The sequence below is a fragment of the Alnus glutinosa genome, chromosome 1 (assembly GCF_958979055.1).
Source record: "Alnus glutinosa chromosome 1, dhAlnGlut1.1, whole genome shotgun sequence".
Lineage (NCBI taxonomy): Eukaryota > Viridiplantae > Streptophyta > Magnoliopsida > Fagales > Betulaceae > Alnus > Alnus glutinosa.
In genome coordinates this window covers 52,878,477-52,897,389 of record NC_084886.1, presented here as the reverse complement: position 1 = coordinate 52,897,389, position 18,913 = coordinate 52,878,477, and the positions used below count along the sequence as shown (strand labels likewise).

The 18,913-nt window shown below is 36.5% G+C and overlaps 3 protein-coding genes across 3 annotated transcripts; 1 reads left to right on the top strand and 2 right to left on the bottom strand.

Moving 5' to 3' along the window:
- The first annotated feature begins 3,039 nt into the window (after window positions 1-3,039).
- On the top strand, window positions 3,040-4,599 carry LOC133858296 (septum site-determining protein minD homolog, chloroplastic). Its single transcript, XM_062293735.1, has one exon. The coding sequence runs from the start codon at window positions 3,251-3,253 to the stop codon at window positions 4,211-4,213; it is 963 nt and encodes a 320-aa protein (XP_062149719.1). The 5' UTR covers window positions 3,040-3,250; the 3' UTR covers window positions 4,214-4,599.
- Window positions 4,600-5,146: 547 nt separating this feature from the next.
- On the bottom strand, window positions 5,147-12,864 carry LOC133858295 (uncharacterized). Its single transcript, XM_062293734.1, has 14 exons — window positions 12,551-12,864; window positions 11,549-11,754; window positions 11,164-11,234; window positions 10,608-10,696; window positions 10,325-10,375; window positions 9,830-9,925; window positions 9,652-9,728; window positions 7,854-8,049; window positions 7,291-7,365; window positions 6,761-7,011; window positions 6,365-6,434; window positions 6,196-6,291; window positions 5,798-5,876; window positions 5,147-5,700 (listed from the first exon to the last, which is right to left on the bottom strand). Exons 1-14 carry the CDS (start codon window positions 12,845-12,847, stop codon window positions 5,633-5,635), a joined length of 1,722 nt encoding a protein of 573 aa, XP_062149718.1. The 5' UTR covers window positions 12,848-12,864; the 3' UTR covers window positions 5,147-5,632.
- Window positions 12,865-16,792: 3,928 nt separating this feature from the next.
- On the bottom strand, window positions 16,793-18,913 carry LOC133858293 (beta-carotene hydroxylase 2, chloroplastic-like). The gene is made up of 7 exons (XM_062293733.1): window positions 18,390-18,913; window positions 18,238-18,297; window positions 18,069-18,140; window positions 17,809-17,943; window positions 17,522-17,647; window positions 17,353-17,409; window positions 16,793-17,218 (listed from the first exon to the last, which is right to left on the bottom strand). Exons 1-7 carry the CDS (start codon window positions 18,762-18,764, stop codon window positions 17,141-17,143), a joined length of 903 nt encoding a protein of 300 aa, XP_062149717.1. The 5' UTR covers window positions 18,765-18,913; the 3' UTR covers window positions 16,793-17,140.

Genomic DNA, 18,913 nt, shown 5'->3' with positions numbered 1-18,913 from the left:
CACACGATACACTGACACACACAACATGGAGATTTCCCTATGAATGAATCCGATGAATGCAACCCAGCTGGTTCCAAAGCTGCGCAAAACTATATCATGCAGGGCTAATTAGTTGGCCATGCAAAAAAAGGCCAAATTTTATGAAGTTCTTTCTTTGTTCTGAGAATGTTGGCTTTGAGATGAGATAAAGAAAGCCTACAGAAACTTGGCTCTTCAATGCCACCCAGATGTCTGTCCTCCATCTGCAAAAGAAGATTCCACTAGATGATTTGTTGAGGTTTGGAAGGCTTATGAGACACTTTCTGATCCAATTTCACGTTATGTCTGACATGGACATTGGCACCTCCCACGTAAGAGTATCTCCCTATTTCTCACAACCAGGACACTTCTCCATGCGCTACGTGCCTCTGTGATAGACCACCCTCCATTATAATCCCCCTTCACCTCAGAAACCATGCAGGAAAAAGAGAACTTTTTTTACATCTTTTTTTTTCACTGAGACAAGCTCATCTGTTCACCTCTGTTTTCATGTTCTAAAACAGAGGCAAACATAGCCATAAGTATTTGATGACCAGAGAACCCCATGGAACCCCAGTTCAAGTTACTTGGCCAGCCCCCTAGTAATTAGTTTATTTGGCCAACCAATCCTCAAACAAAAGCAACAATGACTCATCACCCCCAAAATATCAGCCTTGTTTGCCACGTTTCTGAAGGTCGACGTCAAGTTGTTGAACAGAAATAACAGAGAAGCAGGTGCTACGTGTGCATTGGAGAGTTGCATGGGGGAGAAGGTGGGTGGGACCTACCAAGACGAACTATATAGTAAACCATGACAAAAGAAATCAAACGTGATACGTGGTGTAGAATAAGCTGTGGAAAGTACTCTTGATGTTACAAAGGAATTTGCAGCTTCTGTGTAATGGATCCCATCCCAATTTATGAGCTTAGATCCTTCCTCGCAGACCTGATAGCCAGGCTAACCACATGTCACCCTTATATTGTAATTGTATGGAGGACCTCCATTGCCACAACATGCCATTAGTGGGCTTGAGAAACATACAATAGAGACCATACCTCTAAATGTGGCGGAAATGTGGTCGACAGCATTCTCGCATAGTGTTCCTTTACTGGTAGCTTTGCTGTGTCTCTGTTGTTTGCTCGATCATTCTCTACACCGGTGCTTTCTTCAACTCCTATGACCTAATTGATGTCGTGATTTGGCAACGTTAAACGCGCATATGATCCTTCCCAAGGTTCAATCTTGTCGGGAAACTATTTCCTCAGACCTCTAGCCAGTATCATTGTCCATCGCCTATGTAGATGTAGTACATACACATATATTTACTTAAAAACATATGTATAAAAGTCACGTAACCATACGTCAAAGAAAGAAAGAAGAAAACAAGACAGCTCGAATATACATGCCGTTGTCACCCGCCAGAGCCAAAATCGGGCAGGACCTACTCAACATATGGATCCCTTCCTCTGTTCAGAAGTACTCGAATGTCGTGGATTGTGCTACACTACTATTGCTCAACAATGGCCCCGTTTTAAGCCTCATTTGTGCAGGGATCTCTAGCGGCGTGAGCGACCGTATAAGGGTGAAGTTGAGGCTTCGGAAGAATGGGTGCTTTTTCACGTCGGGCTGCTAATGAATGGACTAAGAAGACTACGACGTGGAGTTATTTTTTTTGGTGTTTCAGTTTTTTTTTTTTTTTTAACCAAAACACTGCTGTTTAATTAAGGGCATTTTTGGTAAGTTCAGACAAAAAATCGCATGTGCGCGGCACATGTGGAAAATTTAGTTAATTCAGACGGATTGGTTGAATTGAAATTTTTTGAAACTTTATGGGGTGCAATTGACGAAATTAAAACATTGGTGGTTGAATTGCAAATCGATGACAATTTCGTGGGGTAAATTAAAGTTTTCCCTTTTAATAATTTACTCTTTAAGTATTAATAAATTATTATGTCTATCTTCCATTAAATTTTTAACCGTATTATCATGTCATATCCAATTAAAAGGTAACATTTTTTTTTCTTTTAATAAAAAGTATAAATAAATTTTTAATATATATATATATATATATATATATATATATATAACACTTTTTTAGGAGATAGTAGGACCACCCACAGATTTGCTAGAGGGGTGGCCGAGGGTTCTCTCCATTTCTAAGCAAAATGTGGAGTAACAATTTTATATTTAATGATTATAATTTTATTTTGTTGTATCTAAAAGTGTATATGACGTTATATTATTTAAAAAATAAATGGCGTAGCAACATATTCATTACGTGACAATATATACATTATTAGATAAATATATTCCTTGTAGTGAAATTCCTTGTCAAGTATGTTCCGACCCACATAAACCCCTCAACTAAATATGGGGGTAACTCTTTTGGAGTGATTAGACTACCTCTTTTTCAACCCTATTTTTTTTTTTTTAAAAAAAATAAGTGCCTTCAGTTTTTAATTTTTTTACATTCGGGGGTATATTACGAGTTTGTAATAGTTTTGGAGGACTTTGATGCAACATTTAGTTTTGAGGGACATTGCAAATTGAGTGTTAGTTTAAAAAGGTATGTGTCTCATTTTTATTTTTTATTAAATAGAACACATGTCATTTTCTAATTGAATATGATGCGACAACACGTTAGAAGTCTAAAAGAATTTGAATGTGAATGGAATGGAAAGTAAATTGATAAAATTTAAACATTAAGAAGTGATCGAATAAAAAGTAATACTTGATAGATGTGTAAAGTCAGAATTTTTATTTTTTATTTTTTTATTTATAAAAGTGATCTTAATTTTAAAAGTTACTATATTTTTGAAGAGACACAGCCAAAAAATAAAATAATATATATATATATATACACACACGTACGTACTTACTAGGAAACTTTTAAAATTACTCATTAAAGGACCTCTTAAGCATTTTTCTCAAAATATTTTTAAGAACATATTCAGAGTTTCAAATCAACAGCGAGAGTTAAAGTAATTTTTTCCTTCAAAAAAATATATATTAGGTAAAAAAAAAAAAAAAAAAACTCAACTATGGAGCATGGAGGAAGCTCAGATGTAGGGCACCAGAATACTAGACAGTCTAGACCCACCGCCACCAATCGATCCACCTCTCTCGACTCTCATCTCTAAACACTGCTCATTTTGTCATTTTGCTCCAAAAATGGTGTCCCTCCTCCTCCCCTAAAACCCTCTCTCCTCTGTTTCTCAATATAGATCAGCAATGCTCTCTCTCCACCACCACGGCTTCCTTCACTTCACCCCATCATTCTCAAAACCCTTCTACCCCAAAACTCTCAAACCCCCAACAAAACCCGCCCATAAAACACACGCCCTCCTCCAATACAATCGAAAGCCCCAACTGGCCGGCGACACCCCCCGCGTCGTCGTCATAACATCCGGCAAAGGTGGCGTCGGCAAGACCACCACCACTGCCAATATCGGCCTCTCCCTCGCCCGTTTCGGCTTCTCCGTCGTCGCCATCGATGCCGACGTCGGCCTTCGCAACCTCGACCTCCTCCTCGGCCTCGAGAACCGCGTCAACTACACCGTGATGGAGGTTCTAAACGGCGATTGCCGCCTCGACCAGGCCCTCGTCCGCGACAAGCGCTGGTCCAACTTCGAACTCCTCTGCATTTCCAAGCCTCGCTCCAAGCTCCCCATTGGTTTCGGCGGAAAGGCCCTGGTTTGGCTCGTCGACGCCTTGAAAGCTCGCCAAGAGGGTTCCCCGGATTTCATTATCATCGACTGTCCCGCAGGAATCGATGCCGGGTTCATCACCGCCATCACTCCGGCCAATGAGGCGGTCCTCGTGACCACGCCGGACATCACGAGCTTGCGAGACGCCGATAGGGTCACTGGGTTGTTGGAATGTGACGGAATTAGGGACATCAAGATGATGGTGAACCGGGTTCGGACGGATATGATCAAAGGCGAGGATATGATGTCGGTACTGGATGTGCAGGAGATGTTGGGTTTGGCGTTGTTGGGTGTGATTCCGGAGGACTCGGAGGTGATAAGGAGCACCAACAGAGGGTACCCGCTTGTGTTGAATAAGCCACCCACATTGGCCGGATTGGCTTTCGAGCAGGCGGCTTGGAGGCTTGTTGAGCAGGATAGCATGAAGGCTGTGATGGTGGAGGAGGAGCCTAAAAAGCGTGGCTTTTTCTCCTTTTTTGGAGGCTAAGAAATTGAAAGGACGCTAAGGTATATGGGGTTTAAGGTTATGCTAGTTCGAGTGTTTTGCTTGTGGTGGCCTTCAGCAGCAGCCTGCAGCCGAGATTGTTCCGGGAGGATGGGAATGAACGTGAGAATTAGCTGTGTACAGTGAAGTTTGTCTTTCTCTTTCTTCATTTTGCTGATTTTGTGTTTCTTTGTTTGATTTGCTAGATTTCTAGTAGTATTAGTTTTTAGGAGCGGTGTCTGTAACTTTTAGTTAAGATCTGCTCAACTGCATTCGGTTGCTTCTTTTTTTTTTTTAATGACAACATATGTTGGTTCTTTTAAGGATGAATTTTCTGTATTTACTCAATTATAACAGAAGTTGCTATTTCTCTTGTGAACGCTGTGAAATTGGAAAATTTATTCCAAATTTTGGGATTGGGGTGCCCATCATTTTTATTTGATCTTTTCTGATGTTAGATACTTTTTGCCCTGTCTTTTTAGGTGTATCATAATCAACTGAGATATAAATAGTTTGTGGAAATATCTCCTAAAAGCATCTTTCTTGGCTCGGGAGGGTACAAGTTTCAGGTTGATGATTTTATGTTTCTCCTTTCAATTGCTGGATTTCTAGTTTTAGTTTTAGGAATGGGGTCTGCAAGTTTTAGTCTAAGATCAGCTCAACTGCGTTTTGGGTTTCAATGCTAATTACAACTTCTGGTATGCTAACACGTTCAGGAACTAGTGATCACTGCTTTATAAGACATGGTTCCAGCCGATTAAGCTAAATAGGTCGTGGCTACTTATCAATTGTAACCATTCTGTGTATCTACTTAGTCATACGAGTTCGAGTATTATAAACTCGGATTTAATGCTAGTATGCTAGCATCGATTTCTTCAAACAGTGAAAATCTGTATGAAATATCGATATAGAACTAATGTGGTTGATCATATGTTTGATTCTTCATTTCATCAAACTAGTTATTGCATGTATGTACATAAGAGTCGAGTAAATTGTAATTAAATACAACAGAGCATTTCTGTTTTCCTCTAAATTGGAACATAAATAAATAATGCAACAAAAATTTGGAAATGCAAATTCATTACATGGTAGGCACTTAGCAGTATAGTCTATGTAATGAACTTTCTTCTTCAATAGTTTCACCTCCATCCAAATCCACAGAAGAAACTCTCATTACCAGTTGGGTAATTTGCCTGCCATCGATTTCATCTTCCCATACTATTGTCGTAGTCGCAGAAGGAGATTTGTTTCTTGCCAAAGTACAAGGTGGTCGGTAATGACTCAAAGAAGCTGGCTTCGAACAATAAATTACTGATATGTTCATCCTCATCCTGGGAATCTCTTTTTGGTGATTTTGAGCCATCAAAGGTCTGAAATCTCATATTCAATCAAGTAATGCACAAGCAGCTGCCACATGGAACCTTACAAGTTTGCTTGTAATTTCTGTTGCAATTTGTGGAGCACTTTGGGGCCTACAGTAGTAATATCACCTGTATGTGACAACAGTTATAACAATTGGAAAAGTCAAGTAAAATTCAATTACAAGTGGTGAAAGAAAATCCAAAGTATGCTCTAAAGATTGATTGCCTGCTCCAAGGGTCAAAACAACAATTTGGCGATGAAGGTCCTTGGATATCTGAAGCACTAACTTATCAACTACGTCCTCCTACAAAGCCACCAAAGGAACTCATGGACCATTAATCAAAGTTCATACGTAAAGAGATAATATTCTCAATGAAATCCCACTTACTATACGTCTATAAAGTTTTCTCATAAACTTATGGACACACACAACACAACACACACACACACATATATTTTCTATTCATCAAACTGTTAAACGTTTCTGTGCACAGCAATTACTCTTTTAGCCAAACATAAGAGGACATGCCCGCATTCGACGTAATGCACTTCAAAAAAAAGTAACCATCACATATACAGATAGTCTCATTTGTGAATTTTGAAAAGTAGGATATGGGCATTACCAAAGAAGAAATATATTCAGATGGTGGGCCAATAATAGAAGCAGCGAAATCCCTGCCACTCACATTCCAAACATTTGTCTCTCTGGCAGGATAAACCTAACCATAAATCAAAATGTTAGTTGCCCTAATATCTGTAAACTACAAGGATAAGGGACTTAGATGCAGGTACCGCTGTAACCACAACTTGATCTGCATCACTGAGTGCAGTGGCAAATCCATCTTTCAATGCTACTAGACGACTACAAAAGAACAAAGCTGCATAAATTCGTCTTACAACATAATATCGGTCGTGTAATAAAATTACTACATTGAAAGGAGATGTAAATCGTATGAGGTATGAGTAATGTTACTCTTTACGCCTATTTATCACATCAATATCACGCTCGCGGACATGGTTTGTTTTAAATGGTTTTCCATGTTAGTTATTTTTTTTTTTTAAAAAAAAAAAAAAAAACGAAAGAAAAGAAAAACCACTTAAAACTTGCTACATCAGCCAGTGTGAAATGGGTATGAAAAGTAACATTACTCAAATTGTATTTGTTCCCATTCTATGTGAGGTAAGTACCTGTAAGTATGAGGTTGAAATACGACCAAAAGAGCCTTAAATGGGAACCTTCGACGTGCTGCTTGAAGAACTGCATGAATTTCTGTTGGATGGTGTGCATAATCATCATATATATGGCATCCGTAAATTGTACCAACCATCTCAAAACGCCTAGAAACACCAGTGAAACTTCTCAAGTGTGACCTTAAATGATCGATTAACTCATAAAATTGCATTCTGTCACTGAAAAGCACCATCACTGTGGAAATAACCTGACAGACAACAAGAATTAGGCTCGTAGCAAAATTTTATGAGAAACTAAAGAGACCAATGACCCAATAAACTACAAGTGAAGAATAGTAAAAATACATCAACCTCTAATATTTCCAATCTTAATAATCAAATTTCATCCGACAAACTCAAACTACTGGCTGACATCAGAAAAAAGCTATTGCTAACGAAAAAAGTTTTATCACTGTATATGAATAGAAAGAGAAATCGCAGCTTTTGAATATGAAGCAAAACCTGGTAAAACTCGGTAAAACACTCACTGCTAATGAATTGAGGACATTATGAATTCCTGTAATCTGTAGACGGATGTCTGCCACCCGATATCCCCTATGGCACTGTAGTTAATCAAGTATTAGTTTAAATTGATGAATGCATCATGTTTAGGAAATTTTCACTAACAGCAATAACCAATTACTGCAATATCATGATAGAACAGAAGCATAAGGGGGACATAAAATTGTATTAATGCAAGTTGAAACACCACTATTGCAGAAAAAAAGCCACCTTAAAATTAAGAGCCATATAATTTAGATCAAGGGCAAGGAAGTGCAATTTGAGTTAGAACTCACTGGCCTTTCCAATTTGCCAGGCACCATTCAAAGATCTCAAAGAAAGTTTAGCAAATTCAGAAATCTAAATTTTGATGACACATGTCAATCTTTAAGAATGTTTTAAATTACATGCCAAATCTTGTGTCATAACATTGGGTCATGCTTTCCAACGGCCAAATAAAAATAGAATGGATATATAATTTAGCTTTCTATAAATGGGATGGCTCTACTGCAGGGGAAACCAGAGATTTCCAAATAAAATTGAAACCTACCAGTGTGTAGTCAGTACCACCGTGAAAGTTGGAATGAACTGAGGATGCATACCAATCATTAAGACTTGAGATCCCATAAGTTGTTATTCTATAGTGATTATCACATGGCTCCAAATTTGGAACCGACATCACATCGCTGGAATACTCTGATCCTGTTGCTTGTCCTCTGTGACTTAGCAAAGAACATGCACCCGGACTGTTGTGTCAAAGAAAATTCTTGAATTAAAATCTATGAAAGATAAATCATATAAGTGGCATTCATGAACTTCTAATACAGCGTTGGTGTTGCACAATATGAATGTGAGCAAAGATTTTGGGGTCCACTTTTCTATTCTGTCACTGAGGTGGAATATTGAGTTAATAGTCATTACCTTAAATGGTTAATAGTAATGGTAGTCACTGCATTGCGGTGAGATGCTATGTCTTAATCTTTAAAAAAGGTTATATCACAATTACTGACTCATATCATCCATGTGAAGCAACAATTTAAATCACCTATTTCTTGTTCACACATTCTTGTTTCTTAAACTTAATTATTCAAGGAATCAAGAACTTCTAACTAGATGCTCAAGGTAATGAACAAAAATGTATGTTGGACGCATCAAACTTTTGTAAAGTGATTATCAGCATTATTTGTGAATTCTTTGCTTAAACTGTATGCACAATATCTTACATAAAAGACTTATCTGCCAACAACTTTTATTCCATAATATTTTCTTGTACATATCAGTTATTGCAAAGTGTAAAGTTCTATCACTGCCCAGCATCTTATTTCACTTAACTACAGCTGAAGTTCAAATCTATGCATCTTTGTGGTTTTGTTCTATTCCAAACCATAACTACCATAAGTTTGCAAAATACTACTCCAGTTTGTTTGTTTGTTAGGCCTCTTTTTCTTTTTCTTTCTTTTTGTTTTGTTTTGTTTTTTTTTTTTTTGGGGGGGGGGGTCTAGTTAGGAACCATTTTGATTTGATTTTTTGCTCTCAAAATTGGAGTTAGACTGAACAAAACCTTGGTTTTCCAAAGGGAAAAAATGCTCCAGAGATTCCAGGTATCACTTTTTTTTATCAAATCACTTCATAAGGTTTAAATTTCATCAAGTTACTCTTTGAGGTTAGAACCGTTAACAAATAAATCATTCCATCCACTTTCTGTTAAATTTCTTATGGTGCTGCTACGTCATACCCAATCAAAAGGTGACATGTGTCCTCTTTTAATAAATCAAAATTTAAAATTATAAATATAAATATAAAATACAAAAAGAAAAAAAAAATAGAGGGGTTGGTGGTTCAGCCACCCCTTTTGGCAGGCCTGGGGGTGGCTGAACCACCCCCTCTTTTTATTTCTTAGATTTATATTTATATTTATAATTTTATATATATATATATATATATATATATATATATATATATATATATATATATATATATATATATATATATATATATATATATATATATATATATTTTCTTCATTAAAGGGACACGTGTTTCCTTTTGATTGGGTATGATGTGGCAGCACCGTTAAAAATTTAACGGGAGATGGACAGAATGATCTATTTGCTAACAGTTCTAAGCTTAAGAAGTAAATTGATAAAATTTAAACCTTAGAAAATGATTTGATAAAAACTTATACCTCATGGACCTCTAGAGCATCTTTCCCTTTTCCAAATATCCCCTATACAAGCCCACTTATATAATTGCAAGGAGAAATGAAAAATAAATCTTTTGGCGCCCACAAATAGTGTGACTTAGTGGCATAGATAATATCCTAAAAAAGTCAAGTGGGTGATGGATACCTGTCCCCAGATATTATTAGATGTCCACCCACCTTGATTAGTTTCAGGAACCTCCTGAAAGTAGATTTAACAGCCTCCTGATTTTGAGAGTAAAGATTCAATCAGTCTAAACTAGGCCCGCGAATAAAAAGTCTTACGATATAAGTTCCATGCATGAAAAGCTTATTAATCAACATACCTCATCTTGAAAATTATCAACATGCTCCCAATCCAGATTAGTTACCACAGCTATGTAAGGTGATAATCCCAAAAAACAACCATCATATTCATCAGCCTATCCTGAACATGAAGTGCATGGGCATAAAGGTGCAATCCTCCAAAACAGAACAGCAGGAAAAGAAAACACTAATCAGACTCAGCAGTCTCTACACATAGATATGGACTGGGATCTAGTATTGATAATAAAGTACCAATCATTTTCATCAATAAAATTCTCTGTGATTACAAAACTATATGACATCGTTTGACAAATGAAGAATTTGATGTCAGTACATTTGTTTTTAGGTAGATGCAGTGAAACAAATTCTCTATCAATTCGTAGAAAGAAAAAAAAATAATAAAAAAAATCCTTACAATAAATTCATTGTAATTAACATTCTCATATGCAGTGTCAATGCTCATATAACAATCAAACAAATTGAATTCCATTCTGAACATCAAGTGAAAAGGATACCTCCAGCACAAAATTTTGACCACAACCTGAGATAATATTTCCTTCTGGAAACTGCAAAGGATAGCTTCAATTATTTCCAACATCTATCGATATCAAGAGAAGTGTATCAACTACATAAAACAAGCCAAAAAAACAAGTTCTAATTGAAAATGTAAAGTTCAATGAAAAGGAGAAACCATTAGGAGAATTGATCTGAGCATATAACCAAAGAAGTAAAGAAACTTTATACACTACATTTGTAAAATTCAGCTTTTCTGCCGAGCTGCTCAAAGTACAATGATACCTGTGGAACATGTGCTCCAACCACAGCTGTAAGATCATCACCCATTGCTTTTAAAACATAAGCCAGTATACTTGCTGTTGTACTCTTCCCTGGATAAACCAATAAATGAATTATTTCAAATATTTCAAGGGAAATTAAGATTAAAAAGGACGGGAACATACTAAATTGAAAATAAGATAGAACGTTCTAGCTTGATTTCTTTAGAAAACCCATTGGGCACATGTAAATTTACAAATGAAGAAGAAGAGGAAGAAAATCTAAAACTATAATTGACAGTTCCAAAGTTCTCATAATCACTACAATGGACCCCAATTATAGTAGAAACAATGCCAATCTTTAACCTAATCTTCATAACTTGGTTAATTCAGTAATAAAATACTATCTATTGTTCTACATCTACAAATAATTGGCCAAGCAATGCTTCATATTTTACACTGTAGATAGATCAGAGAAACTATTCAAATTTCTAGCTGAAATGTAAACCTGAGCTACAGCATCAATTTTAGAGAAGACTGTACAAATTACAATTAGTAAGAATGATAGCTTATAATATTACCGTGGCTACCACTAACAGCAATAAGATTGTAGCCCTCTGTTAGCCTTGCCAGCCAATAATCACGCTTGTATCTGTAACAAGGGGTTAAGAGAAAATCAAGTGGAGTGAACAATGTACTATATTAATATATCAAACAGTAGAAATTACCATCATCACATAGTGAAACAAACAGCTAGACATACCTGAAATACAAAGTTAGCCGATACAATGCTATCTAACACTTGGAAGTAATTTTATATATTCTAACAAAAAAATTCAAAGCAAATTTTCCTTTCAAAAGCAGACCAAAGGTATTTCCAAAAGTTCATACATTGAAAAACAGGAAAAGTAATTCCAGAATTTGTAGCCAAAAAATGCCAAAGTTGACACATATGGATGTACTCACACAGGTACTCCAGCAGCTTTTGCGTACAAAATCTCCACATTGTCTTGAGGAATAGCACTTGAAACAACCATTGCATCAGGTAATTTTAACCCCTTAATCCCTTTCAACTTCGACACTGAATGACCAATATACAAATGTGCACCGGCATCTTGTAGGCCATTCATGTAGCTGCTCCATACAATATTTGAGCCACTAACCTCAAAACCCTATAACCAGATTGCACCATTAACATTCAAAATATAAGAACTATTCCCTTGTAACACATTGGCATTAACAACAAGCAACAATATTAGACCCTATCAACCTTGTAAGCTTTATGACAATATAACGATCAATTTGGTTTCTAAGGAGAAAATCTTTTGAATAAGCTTTATTTGGTTGCTGACGAAATGTAGGAGATAAGGTAAAAAAAAGTGAACTGTCTTTTTATCTAATGATGGGAAATAACATTTTCAATCTTTAAGCTTTCATTATCCAGTACCAAGATGCAAAGAATTTTACTTTGCGCTAAACCCAAAACGATTCTATGCCTTAGTTAAGTTGAACTATTCAAGAACATGAAAACAACGAAAACATGAGACACAAAATCTTATCCTCCTTCACATTCCTCCATTTCTTTTTCTGGGCAACCAAACAGAGTATAAATCCATTTGTTTTCAATCTCAATATATAACTACAAGGCCTTGTCACGTTGAGCTCGTCATGTTGGAAAAACACACGCAACGTTAACTGTTAACAAAAAACCCCATATAAGATTTTCTTCTTCTGATTCATTTTCATTTTCCTTTTCCTTTTCCTTTTTTTTCTCCCTTTTTTTTTCAATGTTAGAATATTAATTAAATTCAGTTGATCGTATCACTTATTGAAGGAAGTTTTTGCCGAAAGCAATGTTTAAATTTTTTATTAAATGATGAAATTCACCATTTGTTGCCAGTTTAAGATTTGGGATAAGCAGTGATTTTAGCCACCAAACATACATTAGCGTTTTCGAAAAGAGCTTACTTGTTTGAGTGCAAGCATGGCCAGCGCAGACAACCCACAACCTCCAACACCCACGAAGTGAATCCAACCCTTTCCACCATTCTCCAATCTGAGCGGTCCTCGGTTTTCATTTTCCCTGTCCGTACATTTCTTTGAGACTGATCTTTTGCCACTGGTTTCACTCGAGGCCTGGACATATGCTCCAACGTGATGAGTTGTGGACCAGAGCGGAATTCTACCTCGACGTATCTGAAAATGGGGCTTCGTTTTCTCGAGAAAATGAAGGGAGTTCGACGGAATCAGTGCCGGAAAATTCATTGGGAGGGATTTTCCCGGGCAAGTGACAGCTAGCTATCACAGCTGGTTGGGTTATGGGTGGGAAAGATATCAAATTTATTGGGCCTACAGAAAGTTTTATTAGGCCCATTTATGGAAGAAGATGGACTGAACTGGGCCTGGTTAAGAGTGGGGTATCCAATTGGGCCTCTCAACCTAATTTGCTCATACTCGGTGAATGCTTTCTATGAGTGATTATGCATTTGTTTGAGATGTGTGTGCTATGTTTTGAATTTGGGCTTTATTTACAGGAAATCTTGGTCCGATCACATGATATAGTTACTAGACAATGCGAAATAAGCATAAAGTGGGAACGCCTTGTCAGTTCGAAACAATACCGTTTTAATAAGAAAGAAATGTTTGATTTTTTTTTTTTAAAAAAAAAAAAAAAATCAAAATGACGTCGATTCATTACCCATATTAACCGAATACTAACTAACTTAACCAATATTTTTAAAAATATAGCTTGTCGAAATGAAGTCAGTGAATTAACCGAATTAACTAACTTAAACGCTTATCGAACCAATACTCACCCCTACTCTAGTCTATCAATTTGCTTTATTCTTATATATATTCATTTTGACTTAATCATAGAGATAATTTTGTTGGACCTTTGATATAGCTCTCTCATTATTTTATTCTATTTACAGCCTTCTTCCTATGCCTGCCACGTGATCATTGTATCAACAAACATGTCAGTTCATGAATAGCCCGATGCATAAAATATGTCGGCCCCCATGAACAGAACCAAGTTAAGAAAGTTTTAGAAATGTGGTCTTAATTGAGAAATGCACTATTTTTCCTTTTTATTCAATGTTTTGTGATCGGTCAAAATGCAGTGTGTGACGTGTGTCTAAATCATAAAGTGGGAGACCAAAAAATGACCAACAATGGGCCCATGCTCCACTTAATTGGGTCGTTGTCGGTATAAATGTTTTTGGGCGGTGGTGAAAATCCGCTGTCTGGCAGAGCCCACGCTGAACAATTCACAAACAAAAAAATAACTAATTATCAAAAGACAAGCCAATATCATAATGCCACGTACGTGATCATTGAGATACTCCTGGAATATAAAAAAGTTGCTTGATTTTTTGTTCTTTGTTTTTACTCATATAAGAAGCTTAGGATACACAATTAGCAAAAAAATAAAAAAAATTTAGACCTATAACCATTTTATATCGTATTGACACGTGTTAGTATGTAATTGAAATTTTTTTCAATGGCTGCCGTAGATGGCCGGTGACACGGGTTACATTAGTTTTCTTATTTTTTTTTTAAAAAAAATGAAAAAGAAAAAGAAAAAGAAGTCCACTACTTGTTATTGGCAAATGGCAATTAAATGGCAAAAATAGCAAATAGGTAGCGTCGAGCTTGAATCCTGTTAATAATGAAAATGCGTATGCAAACACAAAACACAACATTATCTTGTTTGATGACAATTATTCTATTTTAATCAATTGATTGCTGACTCTAGCTTTAAAGAACACGGTGGACGATATTGGACGGTCCACGTGGCCATCTCGAAGCAAAAATTTGGGGTGAGGTCAAAATCAATATATACGAATATAAGTTTACTATAAAAAGTGCATGTTGATGCGCATGTCGGCAGCAATTATATAGTATTGGATGAATTAATCAATAATTTTATTTTTTTAATCTACCCAAGAAGACGGTCATGTTTTGTGACAATATTTTTAAATAAATAAAAGAAAAGGATATAACTACGTGGGATATTTGATCAAATTTTGACACATTTCAAAACCCACTAAGCTAGGATAAGTCATAAGTGAAGTGCAGGAGGCACTAATTAAGGTTGCTGTGTTTGTATTGGAGGAGAAAGTTGGAAAACCCACCCCCCAATGGGGATGCTATACGTAGTCCACAATTAGACGGTACGGACGTATTGGTCCACCATGAGGAGGTTGAGTCAGCCCCTTTGGGGACGGACGTTAACAAATTGGATTCCTATATATCATATGCATATTCTACAAACTTCTCCTGCTTTCACATTTCTGATTCCCATTCTCTAATTGGTAATTGGAGCCAATTTTCTTTCTTTTCTTTTCTTTCTTTGAACCTAACACGTACCTATATATCTTTTCTTCTTCGATCTTCTTTCTTTTCTTTTTCTTTTTCTTTTTCTTTTTCTTTTTTTGGAAGTTACCTAACACCTATCTTAATCCAACTAGCTAGTCTACAATTTTCTTAATTATATATGTCATTATGTGCAATGCAAAAGCAGATTTTAATTTGCTTAATTTATTAGACTAGACTACGAGCCGCATGCAAGACAAAAAGAAAATCACTAAATTGGCTCCGACAGGCAAAAAAGCCTATGATACTTTAAGTTAGTAAATTTGTTAAAAAAATAGAATACGAATAAAGTTTTAAGGTAAAAAAAAATGGTTTTTTTTTTTTTTTTTTTTTTAATCTTATTTGGGATGGCCACCCTCCTTTAATAATTATCGGTAGACCTACAATTGGCATGAGTTCAAAGTACATGTGAAAATTAAAAATATATATCATTCTCACGTGCAATTTGATAGACTGAATTGAATAAAATTATTCCAATTCAATTTAGAAGAAAGCTTTGTCCTATGTGATTTAGGTATAGCCTTTATCTTGACGCAACCCACGATTTCTTTGATGATGAGCATGCTTTCCTTATAGAGTTAAAGCCAAGGTTGCAAAGATTCATAGACATTTCCAACAATATAAATTGAACTGGCCAAATCTTCACCTAGTGAATCTCAGTTCATCATAAAAATTGCCTCTAGCTCTTAACTAGTGTAATTTGATAGATCACAGCTAGTTTTATTTTATTTTATTTTTTTAATTTCATTCTTTTTGTATTTTGACTGGTCGTCTCATCCATTTATAGTTTTACAGTCACAAAAATTTACAAATTTTTCTTTAATTATTTCTACCCATTTGGGAATATATGACCTAATTAGAAAGGATGGTGACAAGAGATAGTTAAAACGCATAAGTAGGATTCAGCATAAACTTCTTTGCCCAAGTTAAGGCTGCCTTTAGTTACCGCTTATCCTTCTTTTCCTCCCCCTCTTGCGCCGAGCTATATTAATTAGGATTTCTTCCCTAGCTTGGATTTAATCCTAAATCTCATTCAAGGGTGATTCGATCTCCAAATTTCTATAGTGGGATGATGCCATAACCACCTTAATATTAAGAGTTAATAATTCGTATTTGCGTATCGAGTTTGTGTCATGTCGAGGCATGAGAATATGATTATATACATCTATCTTAACTAAATTCATTTAATTAAACGAGTTAAACCCAATAACCCTAATCCACTAATTTTGTGTTGAGTTTGTGGATTGTGCAAAAAATTGACAGTCTTAAATTAAACATTGCATGTTGGATTTGGATTTTGTCAAAACGTGACTATACGACTATATAAATCAACCATAATACGACCCATTTAATTAAACTAATCAGATCTCTCAACAACCTTAATACGCTAATTTTGTTTGCTTCGTGTCGAATTCGTGGGTAATATGAAAAATTGTCGACACTACCCTTATGTTACGATAGAATGGTTATTCTATTAGAAAAATAAATAGATTTTATTAAAAACGAAATATACATGAAATGAAATAACTATTCTCATTACCCATAAAAAATAAATATTTAAAGTGTTAGATCCTTATTATACATTTTAGCATCAATATTTATTTTATCCTATCTTCTTTTATTCTTAATAAAAATTATTCTATTCTTTTTTTTTTTTTTTTTTAATAAAATAACTATTTGGCGTACCAATCACTAACCACCTTGGTGCCCGTGGAGGTGATCATGCCAATTACGGAACGGAATTGGGCGATAGTCGTTGATTACTTAAAATTACTTTTGTATCACTTGGCAAAATTATAAAAAATGAAAAAGAAATTGAAGGGTGAGACAATATTAAGAAACACTCTGACTCTTACTATCTTGGGATTTGTATAACAACTGAATACAAACTCGAAGCAAAGAGCTGTTCAATCATATATATGGGTATGGCTGGGACACTGTCGTCTATAATTCCATATAAGTTCTGCATGTACTTGTCTTTCATTCTCATGATATCCACCTCATAAAGAAAACACACAAGATAAGAAGATCGTTCAAGCTTTTTACCAATTTACTGTTTCCTTCTTTTTACCTACTTCTTTTCCTGTCCTTCATCAAAACCATTGATATTTGATCACTCTACTTATTACATCTACGTACTCTGATAAATATTCGAGCTACAAAACGGGGTCCCATTGATAATCATCCGCCGTTATACGATTTGCTTCTCCTACTTATCTCCTTTTCCAATTCTTCCAGCCCTCCCACTTCTTCCAGTTCCTGCACCACAGTTTAGCACAAAATTCACTCACCAGCTGCCACTGTAATAAGAAGCAAGCTTACAAAGAAAAAACGACACCGTTTTTTTTTTTTTTTTTAAAAAATAATAATAAAAAAAAGAAGCCCAGTCGTACCTTAGGTCCCAAAAACAAACCGTAGGGCACACCATCGAACTTATCCGAGTGATGGAGCTGCAGCAAAACATCAAAATCAAACGAAATCTTGACCGTCAGATTCTGTTGCAGGAAAAGATTAAAGAAAATATATATTTGTTTGGACGACTGGTGATTGGTGAATAGGTACCGTGTGAGCCGCAGCGACCCTCCTGAAGTAGGGCACGTTGGCGATGGGCCCCACTGGGAATCTTTTGTGAACCAGACCGTCGTGGACGAACATGTACGCCATGCCAAACACCGTAATTCCAAGACCCTGCTCCGAGTCAATACGTTAATATGAAAAAATCGTGGGGTCATTTTCGTCGCACAAGATTCATTTGCTAATTAAGTAAGATTAATTAACGTAATTATATTATTAAACCGTTAATAGAGAATATTAAAGCCAGATTCAGAAAGATAATGAGAGAGACTTACAGCGCCGAAACACAGGCCAGGCACGTGGCCCTTGTGGAAGAAACCATAGGCCAGGAGAGCAATAGCAGGGACGGCGTTGATTACGGCAAAAACATCGTTGAGCTCGAACGGACCGTCTCTTGGTCGATGGTGCGACTGCAAATAGGGGGAGAAAAATGTTTAGGTCGCAGAATTCGTCGTTTCAAATGGGCGGTACTGTTTTTGAAGACAGAACTGATTCTACAGAAAGAGAGAGAGCAATAGAGGTATTGAAAACAAACCTCATGCATATGCCATAAGGAAGCGTGCCAGAGAGCTTTGTGAGCCCATCTTGCCCAAAACTCCATACCCACCTGAAAACCAAATTAATTACCCACTTCATTTCAGGACTACCCAAATCATCCCACTATCCATTTTTTCTTTAGAAAGAAAAGATAAAAGGAAACTTACCACAGCACCCACAGAGAGAGCAAATGTACCAAACATTTCAGACAAGGGCACCTCTCCACCCTATGCCAAAACAAAATCCAATTTCCATTACATATACATACACAGAGATATGCTTGAAGAGAGGGGCAGGGAGAGATAGATAGAGAGAGTACCTCCATTTGCCAAGAAAATCTATAATAAACAGCCATGACAGCCATGGAAGTAATACCAAAGCTAGACATAACAGCGGCTACGAGATAAGTGAACCTCTCCGATCTCTTCCTGGCCAACCTCTCTGTCACACGTATGGATGGGATCTGAGAATTCATACCACCAGGATCTTCCGCTTTGAGATTCTCCAACGGGGAATTTCGGTTTTGGTCCTCCATGATCACACAGATAGTGAAGCATGTTTTTCTTCTGGTTTTGTGGATTTTGCTACGGCGGAGAGCCAAGGAGGTGAAGAGGGGTGAGGGTTTTTGGAGGAGGGCGTGCTGGAAGAGACGGAAGGGTTTGGGGGTTGCGGCGGCGATGAGTCCAACCGCCATGGCAGCACTTGGGCCAACCCTTGAGACTTTGCCAAGGTCAGAGAGAGAGTAGAGTGTGTGTGTGTGTGTGTAGCGTGGACTGTAGTGGAGCGCGGTGTTCTTTACTTCTTTCTGGGTTTATCGTTCGAAGAGTGGAGGGTTAAATGCAC